The sequence below is a fragment of the Mixophyes fleayi genome, chromosome 2 (genome assembly GCF_038048845.1).
Source record: "Mixophyes fleayi isolate aMixFle1 chromosome 2, aMixFle1.hap1, whole genome shotgun sequence".
Lineage (NCBI taxonomy): Eukaryota > Metazoa > Chordata > Amphibia > Anura > Limnodynastidae > Mixophyes > Mixophyes fleayi.
In genome coordinates, this window is record NC_134403.1 from 113062894 (window position 1) to 113076536 (window position 13643).

Genomic DNA, 13643 nt, shown 5'->3' on the forward strand with positions numbered 1-13643 from the left:
TATCACCTGTCAGTTATTTTTTTTCGATGACTGAACTATATTACCATACTTTCAAGTTGCAGTTTATGAAAAGACTTGATGATTTATTTTTTCTTATTTCAGGTGGATGATACTTGGAAGTACAATGGTTTAACCCATGTAAAGACTGAGGTGAATAAGCCCAGCAGTGCTTTCCAAAGTGAAGATGACCATTCAGGAGATGACAAGAAAGACATCAGACGAAGTGCTTCCCCTAAAACTTTTGGTTTCCAACAGGAGAAGAGTGTAGTATCACAATCTGCTACCATGACATCTCCCAGCTCTCTGGTAATTGTATAACTCTCCAGCAGAACATTGTCCCTCTTCTGAGACTTCCCTTAGAGAGAAAAACGAGTAGAATGTCTGAGGCTCGTATTTTGTAGTCCACCAATGACTTTATACACGTATCCGTGCCATCAGTGGTAGATCTCTTTTGCCCGCTGACCCAATCAACTTCAAATTTATTATGTTGTGTGTTCTAAATCTGATTGGGAACAACTAGATGTCCTGAACTCTGTAGTTTTACATTGGCTTAACATTCTTCTTAATCAAAAGATTCAAACCTACAGCTCTCAAGATGTTTCCAACCGTGTTTTATAGTTCAACAGCCAATCCAGAAATTGCATAGCTTTGTAAAATAAATAAATAGAACTGACTAAACTTGCACCCTATGTTTGGTACATCTTTAGATGATTTTACCAAGGTTGATTGGTTTATTTTTAGGCATGTGTGAATTAGTCGGCATTTAACCACTTTTTGTCTCCTGATCGTTAAGATGTGCAGTGTCCCTGGCGACATTGATTAATTGTCCCATTATCACAGCATTTGTGGACCCAAAATGTTCATGATGCTCGATAATAATCTGATGACTTCAAATATGTTTATTAATTGGTATGTTGTAAAAACCGTTAAAGCTGGAATGTTATATGCCTGTGTGTACAGTTGTATTCAGACCACACTAACAGGCCGAAGCTAAACCTCAAGTGATCTATAAAAGGAAATGGATTGTAGTGCTAGGTGAAAATATCATCCTAAATTCAGTAATTGGGTGGAAAAGTAGTTCAAAAAGAGCAGAGAGGTTCTAGCCTTAATACTCCCAATAACAGTAACAGTTGAGAGAAACTGAGTTATGTGGAAGAACAGGCAATCTGAGTCCTGCATCTGCTCGTCTCTCCAGAATGCCGTTTTGGTGAGCATAATGCTGGGATGACTGTAATTCATTCTGCGGTGTAATTGCAGTTGGACTGGGAATACTTTCTCTGATGATTTGTGTAAAGTCTTGCGGCCAGATATGGAAGCAATCAAATATTTCACTGACTAGTTTTGAATATTTCGGGCAGATCTATTTTAAAATATATTTATCCTATATAATGAAGAGACTGGAGAAAAAATGCAGCTAAGGTATGCAACTGCACATATGTAAGCAATATAAGAAGAGCGTAGATATGTAATGTAATCTGAGGCACAAATGAATGGGGAAGTTTAAAATGGTGGAATAACACTCACAATATTTTATGGTACAGTACTAAACAAGTGCATCAATGGCAGTGGCTTATAATATCATTTGTGAAAGAGATCCACATTTATGCAGGAGAAGAGTATTGCTGGTATAACTTACAATTGCAATGGTACAAAGTACTGGTAAACTCTTCAACAAGAACCTGACTGATGGAATCCTGGTTGTCCATCTGTAGCCCACTGCACTGCAGGAAATTCAACTCCACACTACTAAATGCTAAAATAAAGGACAGCAATGGGCAGTCCAGTAAAATGCTATAAAACGACCATCCTATAATTACATAAATATATAGACCTTTGCGTGAGGCTAAACAACCAAGTCTGTACCTTTTATAACTAAAAGCTTTACTTCAGGCCTGGCCAATCTGTGGCTCTCCAGGTGTTGACACTACAAGCCCCAGCATGTTTTGTCAGTAGATAGCCAGCCGATAACTTTCTGGGTATGCTAGGATTTGTATATAGAGAGTGCCTTGGTGCAAATCTTTCTGTTTAGTGTATAATAAACTGATTCTAGAGATTTATTTAAATCTAAAAATTTGTAGATGAAGACCATTGTTGTTTTCTGTATGGGCAAGCGTTACTTTTTAAAAGGGCAATATACAAATTAAAAGAAATTAAAATTGAGAAACAATTTCAAGAGCATTCAAAAGATAGCAAACAAATTAGTAAACAGCAGCATCATTGTGTAATGACACCATGTATTGTTGCACCAACGTTTTGACTGATCTAGTATGCCAATATGTCTGCACAGTTCAAAATCTTGATTCAACCCTTACTGATTAGGGTACCAAGTGTATATATCTACTTGGACTCTTCTTGTAAAATGAATGTTTGGAAGTATATCCCTCTCCATTGTGTAGACACCTTCTTAGTTCACATAAATTTAAATTTTGAGGCGTCACAATCATGTTTGTTTTTAAAATGGTCCGGGACACTGTGTTTGAAGTCCATTCTTTATTTTCCTTTAATGTTCAGCTATTCTTGATATTAATTTTTCTTGTTTAGTCCACATATAGGAGGCCACAGGGATTTGTGGTTTCACAACACCTGGAGAGCTACAGGTTGGCCATGCCTGCTTTACTTGCTTTAACATTGCACACCTTTAGTATGCTTTCCTGTCAGAGTAACTACAAACTGACAGGATTCCCTCAGTCGGATCAGGTTTTCACGGTGTTGACATTGTGAAGCTTGGCTATTGTGTACCAATCCAATTGTAAGGTTAGTCCACCTATTTTTCTGGTCCTCTGAAGTCTCTTACCCAGTGAAGAATAAGGGGTAAATTTACGAAGACACCGCCACACATCGCCGGCGGTTTAGTGATCCAAACTGCAGCATTTACTATAGAATGGTTTGAGGCTGTGATGTAAAATACCTGGCGATAGGTTGTGGATTGAAAACGGCTAAACCGCCATAAACACAGACTTCTTCTCTGATTGGCTTGAAAGCTCAAACAGCATGCTTGAGCTTATCTTGCCATTCAGAACATAAGAAGAAGCACTGATGACATATAAATCAATTTCAAACTTACTTATGGGGGTCAAATGTCATTTTTCATTATATTAAAGGGACAAAATAATTCTGTTCATATATTATGGGTGCACTATATTTGCACCCAATGCACATTGTGCGTCATAAATAATTATATCCCCATTAACAGTTAAATAGTATTGCCAAGGTAATTATATATTCATATTTCCTCCATAATATAATTCAATAATGGTGTCCCCTTAATATAATGAAAAATAAAATTTGCCCCTGTAAGTTATTTAAAAATAAATTTTGCCCCTTAGGCAAATTACAGCGCCAATTATTTACTAATTTGCTTCCTCTTAAGTTCTAAATGGTGAGAACGGCATTCAGTTTGAGCAATTTTGCCTCTCGCAAACCATCTTTTTTTTTTCTTCTTTTTTTTACCTCTTCTGGCTGTTTTATCTGGTGGTTTTGTTCGGCGGTTTGTCAAACAGCAGCTTAGTAAATCTGACTGTTATGTATTTTGATTATGTTAAAAATAGCGATTTGTAAAGTAGTGTTTAATTATGGCTTTCAGCCTTTTAACTGGTTTGACCTTTAGTAAAGCTAGCCTGAAGTCTTTCCCCAGGGAAACTATAAGCTGTTTCCTTTGATGTATACATACGTTTTGATACTTATTTAATTTGGAAATTGTGATTGCCATTCCATTATTTTATATCCCCCTTCCCCCCCCCCCCCCCCTTCGTTATTCTCTTAGATTGGACTATGTAGCTGTGCTCCTCGTCTTTTTAGTAATTGATACAGCTACTTGGCCTCAGTGCTGAAGAACTGGATCTATTTAATTTGGCCACTCCTGTAATTGTACATTGATTCTGGCGCTTAGGTGAAAGCCACAATTAAACACCACTTTACAAATCGCTATTTTTAACATGATCAAAATACATAACAGTCAGTGCACTATTGGCCCTTGTATGGTCAGCTTTAAAAAAAGCTTTAATACTCTACTGGATGTCCTGGCGTCTGCATTATTTTCCTTGGATTGTAAAAACTTTAATGAATAAACCAATAAAAAAAGGCATTAGTCTTACCTTTACACACCTGTGTATAATACACAAGCACTTTTATATTTTCAGTCATTTAAGTTTTATATAATAATTGCTTGCTTCATGTTTGTTTACTTTCTGGAATTCCAGTTTTAATTCATGTACACATTTATAGACTTTAGAGTTCCAAACTGAGTGTAGGCTTTCAACAAACGGCAGTACTTAGAAGAGGTGGAGACATGGTGAATGTCTCTGCATTACCACCTAGTGGTAAATAATTGTACTAATTTAGCTATGCTTGTTATTCTGGAGAGTGATGGTGGTGGTGTTGCTGGAGAAGAATTTATCTGGCACATTTGGGGTTTTTCTGCCAATAGATTGTTCATAAACTTGTGGGGTGCATATATTCTTCAACCAATCAAGGAGGGTCTTCTTCAAAACACTCTGGTTTTGTTGATCTTTGTGTCTTTATTGCGTAATTGAATTATTACTAGATGTCTGTCTCAGACATTTTTGTACCTCAACACTTCAGATACGAGCTGTAGCAATTTCTTTTTGTTTTAGCACTGCACAAAGAGTCATAGGAGGGATTTCAATTGGCTGCGAGGTGTTGCCTGCTCACATTGCCGGCCAATACGGTACAGACATCTGTTCATTTTCCCTCTCATCTCTATGGGACACAAGGGGAAATGAGCGGGGATTTTAGTAAAAGCTTTGATGCAATGTGCCTCCGCAGACTGTTAGTTAGACCAATCGTGGCACCTCGTGGCCAATAGAATTCCCCCATACAGTGCACATATATTTCATATCCTTATTTTACAGACTACAACAAATATTTATAATTTAAATTGAGTATTTTATGGAAAGCATCAGCAAATCTATATGTAAAATTTTTGGCTGCCTTCACATGTTCCTCTGCTTTTAAACACACCACTTTGTATGTTTAAACGCCACTGATTTATGATGCCAACACAGTCCGCATGGGGCAAGCTGTACAAGCATTTCATTTTCCTGTTAAAGCTCGTATTCCTACCTAGATAGTACATTATTTGTTATTGCCCAGAAACTATATACATTGTTTTTTTATTTTATTTATTTTGCCATTAAATCTGTCTATATTAAAAAGTCACATTTCCAGCACGAGTTCATGTTGAATATTTGTATTTTCTATAATACTATTAAGCAAGTTATCAACAAAGCAGCCAAGAAAAGGAATTCTGCTGACAAACTGAACACAGAGTATCCAGAAGACTCTCATGCATTCAGTAGGACACAGGATAATTAGAGTATACGATGTCAGTCTGCCTTCACTACTGGATAGACTTTCCTCTCTGCAGAGGTCAGAGACACAAGATACTCAAGAGGTGTTTTTTTTTTTTTTCTTTCTTGTTTTTGTTTCCAGGACCAGTTCAGTGACATGAGAATCAGCATCAACCAGAAACCTGGAAGCGGCCACGACTTTGGGTTTAAAACCTATTGGAACAGTAAAGGGGTTTTTGTAACGTCTGTTGATGCAGGTACAGTAACAGTTGTTAGTGCGAAGTTAAGTACCATATTACTTTATCACATTATTTGTAGACATGTGATAATTAAGAGCTATCAGCATTGTTTTTCTTAACAAGTATGTGTCTGCCATAGTCCAAACTCGGGTATCATATTTTTACAGCGTAGTAATATCTTTTCTGTTGCGTGTCTTTGTTTTCTTATATTCTCTGTCTGTATGGTATAGCTCATCACTTTCAAATTACCAATACTAGCACAAATCACTATTTAAATCTTATTATATAATGCCTATATATTCAACATAGAAATAGACAAAAAAAACTAGTCCTTCAGAGCTTTCAAAATTGGTGTTTTTAATTGGTGGTGTTTTTTATAATTAATTTTTTTTTTATTTTATTTTTTTTAAATCTACTGTGCTTACAATGATTATCAACTCTTTTACCATGAAGTTGTAACTTGATGTGTGTGTCCCTTGCAGGCAGTCCAGCTGAATTTTCTCAGCTGCAAGTAGATGATGAAATTATATCTGTCAATGGCATCAAGGTTTCATCAATGGACTCTGATCAGTGGAGAGAAGCCATGGACAGTGCTCTGGAAACTGGAAACCTTGCAATAGATGTCAGACGATATGGCAAGAACGGTGAGTTTCACGGACCATATCATTTATAGCCGTTTTACCAGCATAAGGCAATACTAACAATATAATTTTGCCAGTTTCACAAGGTTGGCTTTTCTTAAAGTAGGTGATTGTTCCAAAATTTGCAACTTTCATATTTGTGTTGCATAACTATGAAATATTTGTCTTTCAATGGATCTGTGTTTGTTTTTAAAGTGATTAAAAAAAACACAGTTGAGAGCTGGCAGAATTTACTTACTGGTAACATTTTCCACAGTACTATACTATACAAGTGTTTGTGTATTACATGATGGGATTTGTTGTTTTTTTTTCTTCTTTAAAGAGTATATTCTAGAACAATTAACACTTTGTACAGATACTGCCTGACTTACTCAAAGCCTTCTGGAATGTAACATTTATGTAAGCTGAGTACTGCAAGTTAAGAGATTTCCATACATGCTCCTTAAACAAGTGCTTTTTTTTTTTTAACTAAATTTACACTTCTGTTAAGAGCTATTAATTTAAACAAGCATTGTGCAGCACATCACCCCATTTGCCATTTATCATCAGATATTTTATGTCAGAAACCAGTAGGTCAGTTTGCAGAAACAAATATAGTACAGACACTGTTTAGGTAAAGTTAAATTTGTGTATGTCTGGTGTTGTGTAACCAGGGGAGTATCTGCACTAAAAACTATTTCATTGCTTTTTTAACACTTGAAGTGCTAATTCCTGATCAGCATAAAGTTTAATTTCTATTGAAAAACTGTAAAATATTCTATTTTTTTATGCTAAATGTTTTTTTTGTTTTGTTTGCCAGCTATATCCAATATATGATGCAAAAAGCATATAGTGCCCTTTTATAGGGTATAACCTTTTTATTTGAAACTTTGAAAGGATAATTTATGTAGCTAATGTTGCTTTTGGACACACTTGCAATATTAAACTAGAACCTTGACGATAATATAAAGGTATAAGCAATTACGTAATGTGTTCCTGCTCAGTTCTTCATCCTGGATATATTTGCATAATACATTCATAATTGTGTAATTAATACAGAGACTTGCCTGTAAGTGGCACCTTAAGTCAAAATTGGTTGGGCTCATTTAAATGAGTTAAATGCATGTATTAACTCAGAGCATTAATTAGTTATTAGTATGTCTACAAAAAAAACCTGCTAATAGTTCATGCTATTGTTTACTGTGTGTAGCAGGTAACCTATTTTGCATTATCTAGTTTGTTTAGCGTGGCCATTTTCAATCTGGATCAATTGCCCAATTTTGAGTGTTTGAGACAATAATGCTGGTGTGTCCAAGTCCTTATATATTTGTGTATATCTGTGTATCTTTTTGATGTCTTTATATGTGAGTTAAAGGCACTCTAAAATGTTTTACTTCTTCCTGCTACAGAAGCTGCGTAAATTGGACCTGATTACATGTTATGCCTCTACAAACTGTGCAAGCATTGGGACTTGTGCTTGCCATTTGTTATATTCTGGCCCTGTATAACTAATCTATGCTGACAGCATCTTTATAATTTATGCTGATAGTATCATACCCACCCCATGCCACTATGTTCCACCCACAAACTATTGTATTATAAGAGGATTCTCAAACAGTAACACAATTGGCAGGGTGGCTCTGGTATTAGATGGGGTGTTATTTGACCTACATAAGGAATGGCAGTCTACAGAAAAGATAGCTCTGCAAGCAGAACTAGTAACAGTCATAATCAACATTGTATGTTTTATGTCTAAATGTTTTCATTCGATTATTAAATATTTAGCGTGCCTTTAAATTTCAGCACTCCTTAGCATTGTATTGCATGTATAACTGCATGTTTGGGAAGGTGGTCTTTTGGCAGAAATCTAACCCTCTGACATTGCTTTTACTGCTTGCTTCATCACTTTTTGTGTGTTCTCATGTTTGTATTTTCATTAACTGTCATACTTTGTGTCGCTGCATTCATTACTTACCAATCAGACTGGGGCAGAGACCCACCTTCCCTGCCATACAAAAGCCATAAAACCCTCAATCTGACCAGTATGGATAACAAACTTGTAGGTTCTCCTGAGAATAAGTGGATTGATGCAAGTTCTAGAGGCAGTAGTGCTACCAGATCTCCTACCACATCACTGAGAAGCAATGCCACTGAATCTAGAAATGTAAGTTGATTTTAACGTAAAGTATTTTATATCAGAAAATGTTAGTACTGTTAACTATTGGTACTATTTTTACTTGTAGTTTTATTTATAATGTTTTAGTCACAAAACTTTATTAATACAGGGCATACACCAAGAGCTGCTGGACCAAAGTTAAAAAAAAGAAATAAAAAAAATCCCCTAAAAAAAATTGAAGGCTCCTAATGAAATGACTAATCTTTTTAGGCAGGGCTAGCAGAACCAGGTAACCATGACAGGAGGGCGCTCCTCCAGACTACCTGTTATACTTGAAATTTTGTAATTTCTTTTTCGGCACTGGTGCCTTCTCCTTATAACTTCAGAGTCCCTGCTCTGAACAGACCAGTGATCAAAATGGTTGCACTGAGACAGGGGAGCGGCACATGTGCAAAATACCGATGGGAGGTGCACTGGAAATTCTAGAGACGGCCTTGTCTTTAGGAGTAGATTTGGGTATCATCAGAGATGGCACTGCAGGCAATGTGAATTTGTTCCACAAGAGAAGAGGTGTTCAGTGAGAGAGCTTTGTGGGACCCCAACATAGAGAGGGATTGGAGGGGAGGATGTGCCAGAAATAGAAACACTGAAGGAACAGTTAAATACATAGGAAAAGAACCAGGAAATAATGGTCTCTCCTCTCAATTCATGAATGCCAGTTGAGTGAATGATGCACAGGAGTAAAGGGTTGTCAACAGTATCAAAAGAGGTAGTGAGATCTAGGAAAATGTGCATTGAGACTTATCATTTGCCTCAAACCTGAGTAATCATTTTATTGCTGCTGAGAGTGACAGTGAATTGTTAGACACAGCCAGCGTGAAGGGCATTATTTGGGTGTCTCACTGAAATATGAATTTGTCTTTTATAAAGTTCTGTAGTTTTAGAAATGGATACAGAATCAAGTTCGGCAGCAAATATAATGCCCAGTAAGCATTTGTTACTGGTTTAAACATGAAAAAATAAACTAAATATTAAATGGTTCTATAAAGGTGTTTTTTTGTTTTATTATTTTTTTTTTCTTTTTAAACCTGTTATCCAGAGCTTAAAAAGTGATGCTGTCCATGGATTTGTGTCTTGAACTTTATCAACAAGTATGTCCTCCCAGAGCCACTGTGAGGAAGAACTTCTAAAAAAATGGGGAAATAATAGATTTTTTTTTTTTTTTTAAATGTAGTATATTTTAGACGTGATGTTCCACATTGCACAAAATAAACCCTTATCTGGAAAAACTCTCAAGCATTCTGGATAATAGGTCCCAAATATAGAATATTTAAGACAAATCTTCATAAGTAGAACCTTGTACTCACAAGAATTTCACTTGTCAGACTGCATCTAAAATATCGGGTACAGTTTTAGGCCCAAGTCTACAATTCTATACATTGGAAAAAGATTACTTAGATATAACCTGATTAGTATGTAGGATTATATTCAAGGTCATTACAAAGATTGGGTTAATGACAAATTCATATCTAGACCGGTGCAGGTGACAAGGGGACATCCGCTTCGATTGGAAGAAATACATTTTTGCTATCTGTGCAGAAAGGGGCTTTACATTGTAAGGGAAGTCAAACTGTAGAAGTCTTTACTGCAAGATGCTGATGGCTAAATCACTATATGGGTTTATAAAATGACTACATTCTTTTCATCTAAGAAATGGTCTTAGAAAGCATCATTGGGGTGTTTGATTCAGGGAATTCAATCCATTACCATTTAGGGTCAGGAAGAAATTGTCTTCCCACTGGAAGGCTGAATGGCAGGCTGTCTTCTTTAATCCTAACAATGTAACGTACATCTTTTAGTAAGCTATATGTTTACCATTGCATGTAGTTTAGCATGGTTTACAACACCTATAGAAGGAACTTGTATTTTAAGGCTATGTGCACATATGAACATACTAGTGTTCAGTCTCTCCTTTCTATTTTTGACTGAGGAGAGAGGTGTGCTTGTATATCTGCCATTGATCCCTATGGAGAAGAAGCATGTGCAGCGGATGACTAGGGAAAGTAGAACATGCTGTACTTTTATCCCCATTCCTGTTTTATCAGTTTGATACTGTATCGGTTTCTCTCTTCTCATGTCTGAAATTTAGGAAACGTTCTCCCTTTTTCAGTTGTTTTGATTGATTTTGTAAAAATAATTGATATTTTGTGTGTCATCTGACAATTAAAAACTAGGTACAGTTTGCAAACCACTATTTTGTTTCTTAGGTGAAGGATGCAAAACAAGTCAATGGAGTAAAAGATGATGTGGACTCCAAACAAAAAGGTAATATTGTCTTTATAGTATGTTGTGTCTTGGCACCTTTTTCTTTCATGTGTATGAACCCTGTTCTCCATCCTCAGATTTCCACCTCTTTTAGCCTTAGAAATAATATCTAGTGCTAGCTATGTATATCTGTCAGCTCCCCAGCAGTGGTGGTTTTAAGGATATTTTAAGTTTTACTCTAAATCCCATCCTCTACATAATCGCGTGTTTCTGTTTTACTGTGAGTTTTAGTGATTTTGTGAAGTTTTCTATATTCAATGGTGAATGTCTGAGAAAAATGTAAGTTTCATTTACAAATTACCTCTATAATCCGAAGTGTCTTTTAAGTACTCCTGTTAACTGATGCCGGTGGTTATCCTTGAATTGCCTTTGGTGGAAAATCTAGTTTATTCTTTCACATTATGTTCATTTGTGGCTCTGAAAGCCTGCTTTTCAATACTGAAATGTTGTGCAGTGACAGTGTTCACATTGTACCAGTGGGGCCGAATTAACCCGAGGTCTAACTGGGCTACAGCTCAGGGGCCTCGGGCATCCAGGCGGCCCTTGACAGTGCTCAGTGGCATTATTGATCGGCGTGGGGGCGCCCCCGGCCTGGTCAATGCTGCTGAGCCTGTCACTGAAGTCCATCCGCGGCGCTCAGTAATCTCCTTACTGAGGAGATCTCGTGAGAGTGAGACTCTCATCGTCTCACTCTCACGAGATCTCCTCAGTAAGGAGCTTACAGCGCGCCGCTGAAGGACTCCAGTGACAGGAGAACAGAAAGAGGTAAGTGGTGGTGGTGGGGGGGGGGCCTACAGGGGAATGCAGGCCCCCTTAGCCCAAGGGCCTCCATTCCCTTAATCCAGCCCTGTGTACCAGGTTTGTTAAGAGAATGAATTGTTCACAAATTATAGGTTTGCAGTTTTGTTAACGTCCTAATGGTATATAAGCACCTAGGAAAACTTAATCAGGTTTTTAATCCTTTATTTTAATAGGATCGTTAACTGGCACGGACCAGCTACCAACATATACAAATAAATACAAAACAAATTAAAAAAATAAGACTATACCAGTTTCTCTGACAATTCACATTCATAAATAATTGTCCTCATTAAAACTGAGCACAGATATTTGTTCTAAATGCAGATCTGTCTTTTGTATAATGGCAAATTGTAAAACTGTGTCCCAAAATAACACTACAACCTGAACAAAACATACAATTATATTTAAAGGCAACAGTTTCCTACCTTCTAGATGTTGTTATTCAACTGTGCTTTGCGGGTTGGAGAATATTTGCATAGATATGTCTAAGCCAGCCCTTCACCTACTTTAAGACAGAAATTGTGTCTGTGTGCCTTGTTTAAATATCTCATGAGTGTAAAGTACAAACTTGAGACTCTTTGAAGACTATCGGACAGATCCAGTTACAGGGAGTTAGAAATCAGTCTGTGGAATGCCACGGTCTTCTACATTACTGCCTTCATTTATTTATTTATTTTTCTATAAAAATGTTTAGCGCAAAATAAAAACTACGTGTTCAGGGTGAGTTTTAATTAATTTGCCTAACCTTGAGTGAGAATATCTGCTTAATAGCATGTGTAAATGTACCGTGCTGCAATAAACCAACAATGCTACTGTTTTTGCTAATCTAGTGCATGGTGACTCATGTATTTCCATTTGCTCTAAAACTAATATATTAAGAAATAAAAGTCGCATAACTGCACATGTGGGTAGTGTGTACAATTGCCTTCCTTTTTCTTACATTACATCTATATGTAGTGTTTTGGACAAAATGTAATGTCCTGTTTTTCTCTAGCATTGGGCTCAGCTATGCTAGTACAGTAATTCTCAGGAGACTGACTGCATTTTCTAATATTCTTGCATATTGTACAATGTTTTCGTAGGGCACATAGAATGGCTGGTCCCATGTATAAATTAACTAAACTACAATACAGACATGAAGTACTCTGAGAAGAAACAAAAACATAAATATAGCGAAGTGAGATTGTATTTTCCTTTTAGAATTGTTTGTCTTGTGGTTATGAAATTTAGTTTTGTGTTTTGTTTTTTCTTTCAACTAGAGTTTGAGCCTATTTCTATGAGAAACTATAAAAGGAGGTCACAATTTTTTGAGCAAGGTAACCCTTGTAAACAAGTACTAGATGCTCTGCTGCTGCCAATTTTCCAAAGGGTACCTTTAGGACTAACCACGGTGCTGGGTTCTAAGCCTCTACTGCCATCTGCTGAAAGCAACATAACCCATTTGTTCTTTCCTTAGGATCATCTGGTTTTTCTTACAGCTCATTGGTCTACTTGTGTGGTAATGGGTGTCTTTTTTTCTTTTTTTGTGTTCTGATCTCTCTACCTTGTTTTGAACAATACCCTACAGTATAACCTACACCTTTCTTTGGAAGAAAAAGCCTATGGCAGCCACATATGGAAAATAATAATATACATTCTATAAATAATAGACATTCTACAAATGTCACTTTAGTAAATTAGGAAATGTACAGTGGTTTCTAAAAGCAGAATAGTTGTACACATTGGGTGTCAGAGCTGTGATATTATTCTTAATGATAAAAATGTAGTATTTAATAGACTTCAAATAAAAACTCTATGTAATGACAGATTATTGATGACATTTTATCAATGACTTAATTTATTCAAAAACGATGAATAATTGTAGCATTACTTCTATCATCTTCATTTGAAATACTGCATTTCAATTTATTGGTTTACTGTAATTATTAGCATTGACTTTTTTGTTCATGAAGCATGATGTATAGTAAACGGGAGGGGGGGCACTCGCCTCAAAGATGAGATCTGTTCTGGAATGGAATCCACCATTAAAACAATGAAAATGTCATAAAAATAAGGAAGAATGAACCAGGAAATCAATTCAAGTGTATGCAAATTGTATACCGGCATGAATTTCATTCAGATTCCTTTGGCCAAGGATCTGATGTGTTATAAGAATATTTAAAATTAATAAATATAATGGCTCAAATTTATGATCATTAGATTAATTTGGCACTAGGCACTTCAGAGCTGATGC

The 13643-nt window shown here is 36.3% G+C and overlaps 1 protein-coding gene across 8 annotated transcripts in view; it reads left to right on the forward strand.

Annotated features, from left to right (window-relative positions):
• LMO7 (LIM domain 7) overlaps positions 1-13643 on the forward strand; it is a 110741-nt gene that overhangs the window by 84552 nt on the left and 12546 nt on the right. For 5 of the 8 annotated variants that reach the window (XM_075199829.1, XM_075199831.1, XM_075199830.1 and 2 more), the window contains 6 exons: positions 103-306; positions 5452-5566; positions 6031-6192; positions 8151-8332; positions 10552-10609; positions 12670-12726. In XM_075199829.1, coding sequence (XP_075055930.1) covers positions 103-306; positions 5452-5566; positions 6031-6192; positions 8151-8332; positions 10552-10609; positions 12670-12726 — 778 coding nt within the window. Of the gene's footprint in view, positions 1-102; positions 307-5451; positions 5567-6030; positions 6193-8150; positions 8333-10551; positions 10610-12669; positions 12727-12866; positions 12909-13643 lie in introns of all 8 variants that reach the window. The other 3 variants (XM_075199832.1, XM_075199835.1, XM_075199833.1) reach the window with 3 other exon arrangements.